This window comes from Mustelus asterias, chromosome 12 (assembly GCF_964213995.1).
Source record: "Mustelus asterias chromosome 12, sMusAst1.hap1.1, whole genome shotgun sequence".
Taxonomy (NCBI): domain Eukaryota; kingdom Metazoa; phylum Chordata; class Chondrichthyes; order Carcharhiniformes; family Triakidae; genus Mustelus; species Mustelus asterias.
The window spans coordinates 106,763,813-106,778,947 of NC_135812.1; the positions used below are offsets into that span (position 1 = coordinate 106,763,813).

The following is a 15,135-nucleotide window of genomic DNA, read 5'->3' on the forward strand; positions in this document are numbered from 1 at the left end:
ACCCTCATATCGTCCACCTTCGTGGGATAATGATCAAGAATTATTTTTTAAATGCCAGAAGCACCAATACTATTGAGCATCAGTCTGAATGAAGCACAAACCTCAGATCCTCATGGCTCAGCCACTCACTGCCATAACCAGCAAACAGTTGTAAAAAAAACCTTGTTAACCTGCCTTTTAAGAATTGTTCACCCACTTCCCAAAGGAATACATGAACACTGCCGCACTGAAAAGGAGCTTTATATGAACAACATATCACAAAAACTGGCAGTCCAGTTGCTAAATGGCGTAGTAGAAAGGCTGCTTCCAGATTGTGCATAACATATAGGATTCAATCAGGCACATGGCATTCCAAGGTTACCAATCATGAGGGGAAGAGATTCACATACTCAATCAGATGACACTCAAATTAATCGTGGGTGTATTTGGTTAATGCCACAAGTGGGTGACCTGTACAACAATGCATCATATTCTCATTTATCATAGTGGTGAAGTCAGATAGACATGAACTTTAGCATGAAAATGTTAATTGAAAAATTATTGGTTCCACTATGAATCAGCTGTCCTCCATCCCACTACTGCTTCCACAAAACAGATGATGATACACATTATACAAAGCCACAGTAGGTGTGATGGTGAAGGATTGCAAACTAATGTTATTTTGACTGCATTACTCCCTGCATCCAACAGTATAGCCAACATACATACCATTTTTATGGAAGAAACCAGTAAATGTAAGTTGTAGATGAGCTGTCAAACTGGAGAAAAATTGAAAAAATTAATTTCCTTGCAGCTCAGGAATGTTCATGCACAAACAGCAATCCATTACATAACACAATCAGTCAGTACAAGGTGATTAACCTTTGTAATAGCACCATCAACAGCTGGTTTTGCAACTCAATACTGACAGGTTCTGCCACCATTCTGCAAAACCAATTGTAACAAGTACTTGGCAAGTATGAAAAAATAGTTAAACTTAATTTAAAAAAAACTTGTTCATGCAACATGGGCATCGCTGGCTAGCCTGTATTTATTACCCATCCTTAGTTGCCCGAGGACAGTTAAGAGTCAACATTGCTGTGGCTCTGGAGTCATATATAGGCCTGACCAAGGAAGGACAGTAGATTTCCTTCCCTAAAAGAAATTAGTGAATCAGATGAGTTTTTCTGACAATCAACAATGGTTTCATGGTCATCTGTAAACTCTCAATTCCAGATTTGTTTTTTTAAACTGAATTCAAAGTCCACTATCTGCTGTGGCGGGATTCGAACCCGGGTTCCCAGAACATTAGCTGAGTTTCTGGATTAATAGTCTAGCAATAATACCACTAAGCCATTGCCTCCCCAATAACAGTCCAGTAAGAACTCCAGATAAATTCCTATCAACTTAGTCTCTATCTACCCAATGTATACATCACAAACGAACAGGCCAGCTTGTGAGATGCAGTAGGCCACACTGACCGGATGCCATGGTAGGAAAGTTAAGGTACTGCACGGATTAGCTTTGGCCCAATCTTAGAGTGGCACAGTGGTTAGCACTGCTGCCTCTCAGTGCCAGGGACCAGGATTTGATTCCTGGCTTGGGCCACTGTCTGTGCGGAGTTTGCACGTTCTCCCCATGTCTGCATGGATTTCTTCCAGGTGCTCCAGTTTCCTCCCACAGCCCGAAAGGCCATGCTAAATTCTCCCTCAGAGTACCCGAGCAGGGGCCAGAGTGTGGCGACTAGGGGATTTTCACAGTAACTTCATTGCAGTGTTAATGTAAGCCTACTTGCAACACTAATAAAATAAACTCTCATGCTCCATAGATTAGATTTAACTACTTCATAGGAAGAGGAAGAACAAGTGGAACAGACTGTCTAATTAGACAGAGGAGATATAATAGATACACAAATTCAGGACAGAGTTATCTTGTTTTTAAACGAAATTAAGTCAAAAGTCAAGAGAACATATCATACTCTTGTTTAACCACAGAGGAGTTAGTCAAGTTGCAGAGTTTTTCCAAGTTTCAACACTGAACAAACCAATTATACATTTTATTGGTAATAAGCCTGCATTTATTCACATTGCCATTCTTGACTTCCTTGTTTTCTGCAAATACACCATCATAACAATTCTCCATCCTGATTTCCTTTGCCACTTCTTTTATTTTTATTTTGTTAGAGTCACAAGTAGGCTTACATTAACACTGCAATGAAGTTACTGTGAAAACCCCTAAGTCGCCCCACTTCCGACGCCTGTTCGGGTACACTGAGGGAGATTTTTTTTTTTAGCATGGCCAATGCACCCTAACCAGCACGTCTTTTGGACTGTGGGAGGAAACCGGAGCACCCGGAGGAAACCTACGCAGACATGGGGAGAACGTGCAGACTCCGCACAGACAGTGACCCAAGCCGGGAATTGAACCCGGGTCCCTGGCGCTGTGAGTCAGCACTGCTAACCACTGTGCCACCCCACTCTGCATCCAAAATCATTAGTCTGAGCAAAATTAGCTTAAATTCACAGTACAGTTCACTGTCAATTCTAGTTTTCATTACAAGGTAATTGGATTTTCTCTTGGCCCACTTTTCATTATTAAAAACAAAAACAGCATTTAATCATGCTTTCAAATCCACAGGAACCAATGAAGTGATGCAAATTTCTGGAGTGTACTTCTAAGCTCCAAATTGATAGTTCAGAAGAAGAAAATGAGTTTCAGCAATGGGGTTGATGCATGTAGAATTTTTTAATTCTCTGCTACTAACTTTCTCTACTTACCCAAATGCATTGACTCGAGGGGTACAGTTCCACAGATATCAGCTGCTCTTTGGTAGCTTTTACAAAGTGTATACTACTTGCACATATTTAACAAAAAGCATCAACATTCTCGAGTGTGGAGATATCATAGCCATATCTGTCCTTGTGCATCATGAACATGCTCAGTTTTGTCTGGGAAAGTTGCTCAGGATCCAGAACAAAAAAGCCTTTTGCCACATGACCATATATTTTGTAATCACTGATCCATTATTGCATAACCCCAGAGCCACCCGTAATGTGTTGTTTTTCAAACTGACAGCAACAAGCAGAAGAATGCTCTATTTCCAATGGGTCATGTGGCCAATTACTAGAGACAAAGGGAATTTCAGCCATCATGGCTAATCCATTTTTTAAAAAAATATGCAATTACATCATGAATTAAAAACATTTCAGTTACACAATATGGCAAAGAAATTAAATTTGGCAGCAGAAAAGTTAATGTCAAGCTTTTTTAAAAAATCCCAAAGGCATTTTCAATTAATGGGGGTAATTGATAATTTGATTATACCCCGGGGTGATTCATCATGAAGCAACATTTGTGATATTAAAAATGACAAAACAATTTCTGCCAAAACAACATTTTGAGCTCAGATGTATGAGACCCACAATTTGAATTTAAATTTCAGAAATAAAACTGGCAACAGCTAGTTACAAAATATTACATAGAACATAGAACAGTACAGGCCCTTCGGCCCACGATGTTGTGCCGAGCTTTATCTGAAACCAAGATCAAGCTATCCCACTCCCTATCATCCTGGTGTGCTCCATGTGCCTATCCAATAACCGCTTAAATGTTCCTAAAGTGTCTGACTCCACTATCACTGCAGGCAGTCCATTCCACACCCCAACCACCCTCTGCGTAAAGAACCTACCTCCGATATCCTTCCTATATCTCCCACCATGAACCCTGTAGTTATGCCCCCTTGTAATAGCTCCATCCACCCGAGGAAATAGTCTTTGAACGTTCACTCTATCTAACTCCTTCATCATTTTATAAACCTCTAATAAGTCTCCCCTCAGCCTCCTCCGCTCCAGAGAGAACAGCCCTAGCTCCCTCAACCTTTCCTCATAAGACCAGGCAGCATCCTGGTAAATCTCCTCTGCACTCTTTCCAGCGCTATGGGGAATGAGAAAATATGGTGCATCATGTTTAACAAAAGGAAAAATATTCCCCAATTCTCCAGAGTTTCAGCCTGTACACTGCACCCACTGGTTGTTAATTAACTCCTGACAGAGGTCTACCAGCCGATTAAGCACATTTTACCATTCAACAGATTTGGCAAACCAACAGTTGAAAGGTTCGTTCTCTAGACAACCTGCTCTTGCTTTCTTCCTCAACACTGACTATTTTTGATTATTTCTGCAGATAGCTGGTAGAAAATACTGTATGGAGCCAAAGACTGCAGGCTGGATGTGCTGGTCAGGTTCCAATAAATTTGAAGGTCAAGCAACACCACATATCAAAATGTACCATCGTTTCACTAGTTATGAAACCAACTTACCTGGGAGATTCCTGCTCTCCCCTCATCTTCTCTACTTTGGCCAGCATATCATTCACTTTAAAGGTTTTCCTGCAGCAATTTAAAAAAAACATGTATATATTTAACATAGATGCTGATGGCAAAATTTCCACAGATTTCTATATTCACCACTCAGCTTAGTTTGACAGTTTGAACAGTCCCACTTTAAAGAAAAATACTTGCATTTATATAGTGCCTTTTGTGATCACAGGATATCCCAAAGTGCTTGATAGTCAAGTACTTGTGTAAACACTTTTGTAATATAGTAAACAAGGCAGCCAATTTTTCTATTGCCACCTTATTAAAAAGTGCGATAATGAAAGATAATCTGTTTTTGCAATGGGGTGGATCAGTGGTTAGCACTGCTGCCTCACAGCACCAGAGACCCAGGCTCGAGTCCAGTCTCAGGTGACTGTCTGTGTGATATTCTCCCTTTGTCTGCATGGGTTTCCTCTGGCTGCTCCAGTTTCCTCCAACAGTCCAAAGATATGCAGGTTAGATGGATTGGCCTTGCTAAATCGCAAACTTAGTGTCCAAGATGCCATAGTGAATATGAGAGGTTACAGGGATAAGGCAGGGGAGGGGGCCTGGGTAAGACACACTTGCCAGAGTCAGTAGAAACTCAATGGGCTGAATGGCCATCTTCTATACTGGAGGGACTCTATGATTGATGGGTAAATATTGGCCAGGACACCAAGGATAACGCCCCTGCTTTTCTTTGAAATAGTGCAATGGGATCTTTTAAACCCACATCAGGGCAGGTGGGGCCTCAGTTTAACATCCAAAAGCCAGGTTTGAGTTATAAGGAGAGTCTAAAACTAGACTCCAAACTCCAAATAAAAACAAACGCTGCAAGTCTGAAGCAAAAATAATAAACACTAGAAACACAGATCAGTTAGCATTTATACAGAATGTTGCAGACTCCCATCCATCAGAACTGAATTGAACAATTTAACAATTGGAATTTACAACTTGTTTGGACTGGAGGGAAAGAATGCACAAGTGAGACAGTGCCAGAAAAAATGAACACTGTACTTTCACACTTTCACGAGTACCCCAAAATGTTTTACTGCCAATGAATTACTTAACAGACAGAACAAAGGAATAGGAGTAGATCACCAGGCCCGTAGAGCTTGCTCCACCATTCAATACGATTATGGTTCATCTTGGGCTTCAACTCCCAGAGACACCAAAAATCTGTCTATCCAGCCTTAAATGCATTTCAACCCTCTGATTTTCACAGTAAGAGTCATAGAGGTTTACAGCATGGAAATAGGCCCTTCGGCCCAACTTGTCCATGCTGCCCTTTTTTTAAACCACTAACCTAGTCCCAATTGCCCGCGTTTGGCCATATCCCTCTACACCCATCTCACCCATGTAACTTTCTAAATGCTTTTTAAAAGACAAAATTGTACCTGCCTCTACTGCCTCAGGCAGCTCGTTCCAGACACTCACCACCCTGTGAAAAAAACTGCCCTTCTGGACCCTTTTATATCTCTCCCCTCACCTTAAACCCTCTAGTTTTAGACTCCCCTATTTTTGGGAAAAGATGTTGACCATCTAGCGGATCTATGCCCCTTATTATTTTACAGACCTCCACAAGATCACCCTTAAGCCTCCTATGCTCCAGGAAAAAAAGTCCCAGCTTCTCCTTATAACTCAAACCATCAAGTCCCGGTAGCATCCTAGTAAATCTTTTCTGCACTCTTTCTAGTTTAATAATATCCTCTCCATAACAGGGTGACCAGAACTGTGCACAGTATTCCAACTGTGGCCTTATCAATGACAATTTCAACAAGACGCCCCAACTCCTGTATTCAATGTTCTGACCATTGAAACCAAGCATGCCAAATGCCTTCTTCACCACCCTGTCCACCTGTGACTGTTTCAAGGAGCTATGAACCTGTACCCCTAGATCTCTGTTCCCCAACGCCCTACCATTAACTAAGTCCTGTCCTGGTTCGATCCACCAAAATGCATCACCTCGGATTTATCCAACTTAAACTCCATCTGCCATTCATCAGCCCACTGGCCCAATTGATCAAGGTCCCATTGTAATCCGAGATAATCTTCTTCACTGTCTGCTAATTTTGGTGTCATCTGCAAACTTACTAACCATGCCTCCTAACTTCTCATCCAAATCATTAATATGACAAATAACAGTGGACCCAGCACCAATCCGAGGCACACCGCGGGCCACAGGCCTCCAGTTTGAAAAACAACCCTCACCAACCACTTCGATGTCTTTTGTCATCAAGCCAATTTTGTATCCATTTGGCTACTTCACCCTGGATCCCATGAGATTTAACCTTATGCAACAACCTACCTTGCTAAAGTCCATGTAGACAATGTTGACTGCACTGCCCATATCTACCTTCTTGGTTACCCCTTCAAAAAACTCAATTTCATGAGACATGATTTTCCACTCAAAGCCATGTTGACTGTCCCTAATCAGTCCTTGCTTCTCTAAATGCCAGTAGATCCTGTCTCTCAGAATACCTTCCAACAACTTACCCACTACAGATGTTTGGCTCACCCTGCCTGTAGTTCCCAGGCTTTTGCCTGCAGCCCTTCTTAAAGAAAGACAACATCTGCCACCCTCCAATCTTCAGGCACCTCACCTGTGGCTTTCAATGATTCAAATATCTGCGCTAGGGGACCCTCAATATCCTCCCTAGCCTCCCACAACATCCTGGGATGTATTTCATCAGGTCCCGGGGATTTATCTATCTTGATGAGCTTTAAGGTTTAATTGCACTGTTCATGTAAGCCTACTTGTGGCACTAATAAATAAATTTCAAAACTTTAAACTCTGGGGTAGAGAATTCCAGATTCACAAGCCTGTAATTTATTCTCATCACAGTCCTAAATGATCAGCTCTTTTATCCTGAGGCCATGCCCCTTGTTTTAGACTCAGCGAACAGCAGAAACAATCTCTCAGCATCTACCCTATCAAACCCCTTAAAAATTTCGTATGTTATGAGCACATCTCTCGTCCTGAATGAGAACATAAGCCCAATTTAATTAGCCAGTCATTCGACAACCACCTCAGCCCTTCGCTGTACTGCCTTCAAATTAAGTATATCCTCTTAAATGTGAGATGCCAAAACTGCACAGAATTCCAATTGTGGTATCCCCAAAACTCTGGACAATTCTGACACTTCATTTTAATATTCCAATCCCCTTGCAATAATGGTCTAAATGCCATTTACCTTCCTAATTGCTTGCTGCATCTACATGCATTCCTTGAACAAGCATACCCAAGTCTCTCATTTACAAGTTGCACATTTAAAAAAAATATATTCTGCCATCTTATTTCCTACTCATCTTCTGTATCTCTTTGCAACCTCTATCATCACAGCTTACCTTCCCACCTAGTTTGGTATCAGCAAACTATGATACATTCCTCATCTCTTCATCCAAGTCATTAATGTAGATTGTAAATAGCTGAGGCCCCAGCACTGATCCTTGCACTCCACTATCTGCCAAATTGAAAAAGGCCCATTTGCTCACTCTGCTTTGTTAATCAATTCTCTATCCATGCCAAAATATTACCCCGGCTCCATGAGTCCCTTGCCTACTAACTTGTGACAACTTATCAAATGCCCTTTGGAAATCCAGCATCTACCGGTTCCCCTCTATGTACCTTAATAGTTACATCAAAACAAATTACAATGTGTCAAAACAGGATTTTCATTTAGTAAAAGAACGATTAAAAATCATCCCAAGTACAGGAACCAGTAACAAGCTTGTCTAAATATTATTGTTCCTTTAGCTTGACTACGTCCAGCTTAACATTTTAATGTAAATTGTCACCTTTAGTCTCAAGCAGAAAGTTTGAATTCTAAATATGGCAGATTCACCCTGTAACTCATAACTAAGAAATGCTGCAGCCACACAGCTTTTAAAATACATATTTAACTTGATTACTTATTCATTAAATGGCAAAACACATCTATTTCAGAAGATGGTTGGAGAACAGGAGCTGCTCTACTGTACAAGCAGCAGGGAGGTGCCAAAATTAGACTACACCATCATTGACTAGAGGACGTATTTAACTTCAGCTATAACTTCCTAGCTCACATTGAAATAATAGTGGGAGAAACTTGGGTGAGAAATTAAAAGGGCTAGACACATTGTGTTTTAAATCTGTTGACCACAAGATCCCAAGATATAGGAAGCTCAACAAGGGAGTAGTTAAGCTTATACAGACTAGAATATTCAGGTTTTATCTTTAAACTATGAAGAGTTAATAGATCTCAGCCAATGAGCAATAGAGGCGCTGCCTCAGCGAACCCCTGGGAAGAGAATTCCTGCAAGATAAGTGTACAAAATGGAATTAGGCTCAGGTGTGAAATAAAGCACCTTGATAGCACTCGTCAAAAACACGCAAGAATAGCAAAGTACCAATGTCCAGACAGCACCTGTGAAACCACCATCAGAGTGCTAAAATTTTCAGCAGATAGATGAAATGAACGAAGAAACACTCTGGCTCAAGTTCCAGCTTTCTGATACATTGTGCTGACATTGAAGTGTTAAGTCAGTCTCCAGCAACACTAAAGACCCCAAGCTCATAGACAGAACAAATCTGCATTTAATTTCAGAGGATGGATTGATATTCGAATGGATCTGGTACCCATGCATTCTTTCACAGGGTAGGGCAGGCTGCCGACGTCCAGAGATTTGTAACTACAGATTTGCTTAATATGAAGTGTCAAGAAGGAACCTTGCTGTGTATAGCACTTGCATTTCAATAATAATTAATTTGCTGTGAAGCACTTTGTGACAGCCTTACGCACAAAAGGAACTAGATAAATTGAAGTTAATTCATTCTTGAATCTCCTGAAAGCACCATCTCGAGCTGATTACTCAGGAAATAAGGCCTTGCTTCAGTTGGCATGATTCAGGTATTAAAACTAGATAGATGCCAGCAGACCTGAGGGTGGGGGTCATAGCAGCTGCCCAAAGGAGGTATGACGCTGAGAAGGCACTTGCTACGCTTGCAAGGAGGGAAGGGGGGAGGGTGTGGGAAGGACAGCAACGGGGATTGAGAGCAGTAGGACCATAAAAGGATTTAAACAGCTGAATGAACATTTTCAAATGGAGAAATTAGGGGATTGGAAGCTGACAGCATGGTTATCCATGTTAAATACAGCAGTGAGGTGGTGGTATTATGCAGGCAGTGAATTTTTTTCTCATCCATTCTGGGAAATGTGGGCGTCGCTGGCAGAGCCAGCATTTATTGCCCATTCCCAATTACCCTTGAACAGAATTGCTAGGCCATTTCAGAGGTCAATCACATGACTATGGGTCTGGAATCACATAGGCCAGACTAGGTAAGGATGGGAAAATTTGTTTCCCTAAAGGGATAGTGAACCAGATGGAATTTTATAATAATCAACAATCGTTTCATGGTCATTAGACTTTTGAATCCAAATTTTTGTTGAATTCAAATTTCACCATCTGCCATGGTGGGATTCGAATCTGGATCCCCAGAGCATTACCCTGGATCTTTGGATTACTAGTCCAGTGACAATACCATTAATGTATTGTAGGTGTAATACAGAATGTTAGTGATGCCAGTGTTGGACTGGGGTGGACAAAATGAGGGGTCACATGATACCAAGTTATAGTCCAACAGGTTTATTTGAAATCACAAGCTTTGGGAGCACTGCTCCTTCGTTAGGTGAAGTGGAGAGAGGTGCGCAGGAAGAGAATATATGAGGAGTGACGATAGCCCGATACTCATAGGTCAACGGACACAGTGTCAACAGATAAGTACAGACATTACTCTGTCCATTGATTCTGTACCTGCGCGCCCTCTCTCCACTTCACCTGACGAAGAATTTGATTTGTCACATGTATTAGTATACAGTGAAAAGTATTGTTTCTTGCACACTATACAAAGCATACCATTCAGAGTAAATAGGGAAGGAGGAAAGGAGAGGGTGCAGAATGTAGTGTCACAGTCATAACTAGGATATAGAGATTGATCAACTTAATAAGAGATAGATCCATTCAAAAGTCTGGTGGCAACAGGGAAAAAGCTGTTCTTGAGTCGGTTGGTACATGACCTCAGACATTTGTATCTTTTTCCTGATGGAAGGAGGTGGAAGAGAGTATGTCTGGGGTGCGTGAGGTCCTTGGTTGTGCTGGCTGATTTTTCGAGGCAGCGGGTAGTGTAGACAGAGTCAATGGATGGGAGTCTGTGAGATGGACCGGTCATGGACAGAGCAGGAGCCATAACAAGCTGTGATACAACCAGAAAGAATGCTTTCTCTGTAAAAGTTGGAGAGAGTCATAGCAGACGTGCTAAATTTCCTTAGCCTCCTGGGAAAGCAGAGGCGTTGGTGGGCTTTCTTAACTATAGCATCAGCGTGGAGGGGCCATGACAGATTGGTGGTGATCTGGACACTGAGAAACTTGAAGCTCCCCACCATTTCCACTCTGTCCTCGTTGATGTAGACAGAGGCATGTCCGCCACTACACTTCCTGAAATTGATGACTATCTCCTTTGTTTTGTTGACATTGAGAGAGATTATTGTTGTTGCATCAGTTCACCAGATTCTCTATCTCTTTCCTGTACTCCGTCTCATCATTACTTGGAGATCCAACCTACTACGGTGGTGAAAATAGAGTTGGAAGGGAATTTGGCCATACAGTCATAAGTGTACAGCAAGGGGCTGAGGACACTTATGGGGCACCAGTGTTTAGGATGATTGTGGAGGTGTTGTTGCCTATCCTTACTGATTGCAGTCTGTGGGTTAGGAAACCTAGGATCCAGTCTCAGAGGGAGGAGCCGAGCTCTAGGCCACAGAGTTTGGAGGCGAGTTTTGTAGGAATAATGGTGTTGAAGGCTGAGCTGTGGTCAATAAATAAGAATGACATAGATGTCTTTGTTATCCAGGTGTTTCAGGGTTGAAGGAGCTGCGCTCCGAAAGCTTGAGATTTCAAATAAACCTGCTGAACTATAACTTGGTGTTGTGTGACCTCTCAATGTTAGTGGACTTCAGTTACTGTCATTTTAGGTACCATGGCAGGGGATGAAACTGTATAGAAATATAAACATTTATAGTAAAGATGGGTAGAGATTTGCAACAAAACACACTCAATGACTTTGATGCAGGGAAACCTGAAGAAAGTGTTGCTCATGTAATCGCCACATATCTTTGTGCTTTAGCAATTTCTAAGCAGGTTCACTGGCTTTTAAAAAGGTAGATCATCAGAACCGAAAAAGGAAATGCAGGTGATTCACTTCCTATTCAAAAAAGTTGGAAGTGTGAAACAGCAAGTAAAGGATTCATGTAAAGTGTAGGAATAAGTGCAAAGGAACAGTTAACCAAGTCTAAAAGTCCGTTCTGATGAGAAAACTGTGCCATATGGATAACAATGGGCCTATATGCATTTAATTCTTTAAACTTCTCATTTTAAAGTTTCTCCAGACCGCTTCAGAAAGTGCCAAATCTTATTCAGATATGGCACCCAAGACACCTGTGCCTCAACAAACTGGAAGCTTAGAGTGTGGGCATCAGTCAACAAGATTTTAAAAAGCATTGCCAAGTCCATGCCTACCCTTACCCAATAACTACATTTACAGCAAGATCCAGTGAGCAGGAACAACCCAGGTGCAAACCCACTGAACCAAACAAGCACATGCTAAAGATACCTTAACCTAAAGAAAACACTAAATAACAATCATTTTGAAGACAAAATCCACCTTTTGCACTGCAGAACCGCAATGGACAAAGCATTTAACCATTAGAGCAGCATCTGTTAAGAGTTATAAATTACTCAATGCCAGCTACTAACAATAAGACCTCTCACCTGATCATCTTTTCCTAATGTTACTATGACCTTTCTGAATAACATCCAACAGAGTAATCATAGGAATGAGTCAATATGCCCTGGGGGGGCCTTGTAAACTCTATGTCCTGACAACACAATCACCCCAAGCCATAAACTTAAACCAGATGAATCAAAACATCAGTGTGCTGCTTGACTTTGAATTGAACTTCAAACCCATCAGTCACCGATTTGTGGCGTCAGCCAATCTTGTTGGCCAAACATGCCGAGTCGAAAAAGTGGCGCTTCAAGGCCCAATCCAGAACTTGAGTTCAAAAATCTGGACTGACTTCAGTTGGCATTGAAGGATTTTTGCATCGTCACAGATGTCACACTCCGGATGAGGCGTTAAACGGTGCAGACCCTTTTGGCAAAAGATCCAATAGTATCACACAAAGGAGGAAATTCACCCAGTTTGAGTTACATTTTGTAATAACTGCAAGGCCCAACAACTACTAGGCAGGTGAAAGTAACTGAATTGCTTTATTCAAATTAAACTTTGTACAAGGGAGAACGACAAAAACCACTGCACTCAACTCCCAGGGGGGTCAACTGCCACACTCTAACCGCCGCTCTACGAGCCTGGACTTGCATTCAACTGCCACATACTGCTCTCTGCCGAGCTACCACACCCCCCTCCCCCCTTTTAACTTCTTTGCAAACCTATTTATGAACAGAGAACTATTTACAATAGCACACAAAATAAAACAGTTCCGGTATCCTATCGGATTGACCTCCAGGGAAGAAAAATAAGGAAACATACAGACCACATAAAGAAAGAAACTAATGCAAACAAGCCAAGCAGGATGATCCAGCAGCGTTTACCAGCATTCCTCCAATACTGCCAAGTTCAGTGGGATCAATTATTTAAGCAGAAGAGCCCCATGTTATTCCAGTGGGAACTGGAATGGATGTCTGCAGTAACACACCACCTCAAACTGAAATTAGCTGATCGCTAGGGGGTGGCACGGTGGCCCAGTGGTTAGCACTGCTGCCTCAGCGCCAGGGACCTGGGTTCAATTCCGGCCTTGGGTCACTGTCTATGTGGAGTTTGCACATTCTCCCCGTGTCTGCATGGGTTTCTTCCCACAGTCCAAAGATATGCAGGTTAGGTGGATTGGCCATGGTAAATTGCCTCTTACCCTGTCAATCCCCTGACACTAAATGTGTGGGGTTACGGGGATAGGGCCTGGGTGGGGCTGTCAGTGCCGCACAAAAGTGTTGCTCTGCAGTCCATCAACTATTAATTTATTATCTAACGACTTGTGCTAGTTAATTCACTAACATGCCAGCTGCAAATCCATGGTCTCATGATACACTTGCCCTCCCCAAAGTTCCTTCTCAATCCATGCAACTAGATAACATTTATTGGTGGGTTGAATGGCTTAACTGTAGCACAATTTCTACCACTGCTGAAAAGAAGAGTGAGCTTCATACAGTTATCGTTTCCTGTGCCAAATAATCAGTTGTCTATTATACAAAAAAACCATCAAGTACTTTGGACAATACAGTAAGAGAAAACTCATACAAAGTAGGCACAGGGATGTCAAGTAACCTGCAGAACTGACAATACTGGAACTGATTTCACGGAGACAGAACTGTAAATGGATGTAGTAATAGGGTGTTAAATTGGTGCTGTGGACACAGCTGAATTTTAAGTTATTTTAATTTCTTGATTACACTTGTTTCCAGGTCTATGGGGCAAATCCAATAAAATATCCTCAAGTTTGTCGTATTCTCTGCCCAAACTCAAAGCACTGCAGAATGCTTTGCCTTTACATAGGTCAAAAAAAGCATTCAATTACATTCAGTCAAATCTCCACAAAAGTGTTGGCACCATTTGTCCCAGAATCATCTTTAACCACGTTGGGCAATTTTCGACTGACAGGCCAACTCCCCACCAGTGATGTGATTAAGTGAATTTAAATTGTAATGAACATGTGGAGGGTGTGTATCAATTCCAAAATTTAAATGTTTTATTATGCATTTAAAGCTTAACTAGACGCGATGTTCCACAGTGCAGAGGTGGCTTGATACACTTCATTTGTGCCTCACATCTGATTTCAGTGTGCACCTAGACCCACAAGTTTTTTTGACTCTGTAAAATAAAGCTGCAGTTCATTTGTATGATTAGTTTATTCATGTGTGGGACATGGGTGTTGCTGGCTGGCCAGTATTTATTGCCCATCCCGAGTTGCCAAAGGGCAGTTCAGAGTCAATCATATTGCTATGGCTCTGGAGTCACATGTAGGGCAGACCAGGTAAGAACAGCAGATTTCCTTCTCAAAAGGACATTCGTGAACCAGATGAGTTCACCAGTGCAGTAATCATGAACATGCATTAGTCTTGTACACATCACTGCACAAGTGCCCGAAATTAACATAATCAGGTTAGGAATGTTAGGATACTCATATGGAACATTAACTTTATGCAGGAGCCTATTAGTGCTGTACATCCCATCCTATGTAATTTTACCGATCCATAGTCAGACCCACATTTCATGCAAAATTGCAATATAATTTATACTGACCCAGGTGTAAAATCATCTTTGGAATTAAAGCTAGGGTAATACTATTTTTTCTTTCAAATGCTGTAGCTGATGAGTAATGTTTCATGCAGCAATTTCTGTGGTCAAGTAAAAAAACTTCAAAATTGAAATAACTCAAAATTGGAGTTTTTTGTGCAGGACTGTAATTAGTACTTGAGGCACAGTGGCAAACTATGCATCCCTTAATGATGTAACTTAGGTGGAAATACATCAAACAGTTCTACCACACAAGTGCAAGGCAATGCCTTCTCCAACAAGAAAGAATTAAACCACTTCCCCTTAATGTTCAACAGCGGCACTGGAGACTTCATTGACCAGGAATTGAACTGGCCAAGCCACATAAATGCAATGGTTGGAAGAACAAAGGTTTTGCAGGAATTCTGCAGAAAGCAAACCTCTTCCCAACTCCCCAAAGCTTGCTCAAGACACA

General features: G+C 41.6%; 1 protein-coding gene across 2 annotated transcripts in view; it reads right to left on the reverse strand.

Annotated features, from left to right (window-relative positions):
• Nucleotides 1-15,135, reverse strand: part of suz12b (SUZ12 polycomb repressive complex 2 subunit b) — a 68,407-nt gene that overhangs the window by 33,073 nt on the left and 20,199 nt on the right. For both annotated transcript variants that reach the window (XM_078225820.1, XM_078225819.1), the window contains exons 4-5: nucleotides 4,298-4,366; nucleotides 709-758 (exon numbers count right to left, since the gene is read on the reverse strand). In XM_078225820.1, coding sequence (XP_078081946.1) covers nucleotides 709-758; nucleotides 4,298-4,366 — 119 coding nt within the window. The remainder of the gene's footprint in view (nucleotides 1-708; nucleotides 759-4,297; nucleotides 4,367-15,135) is intronic.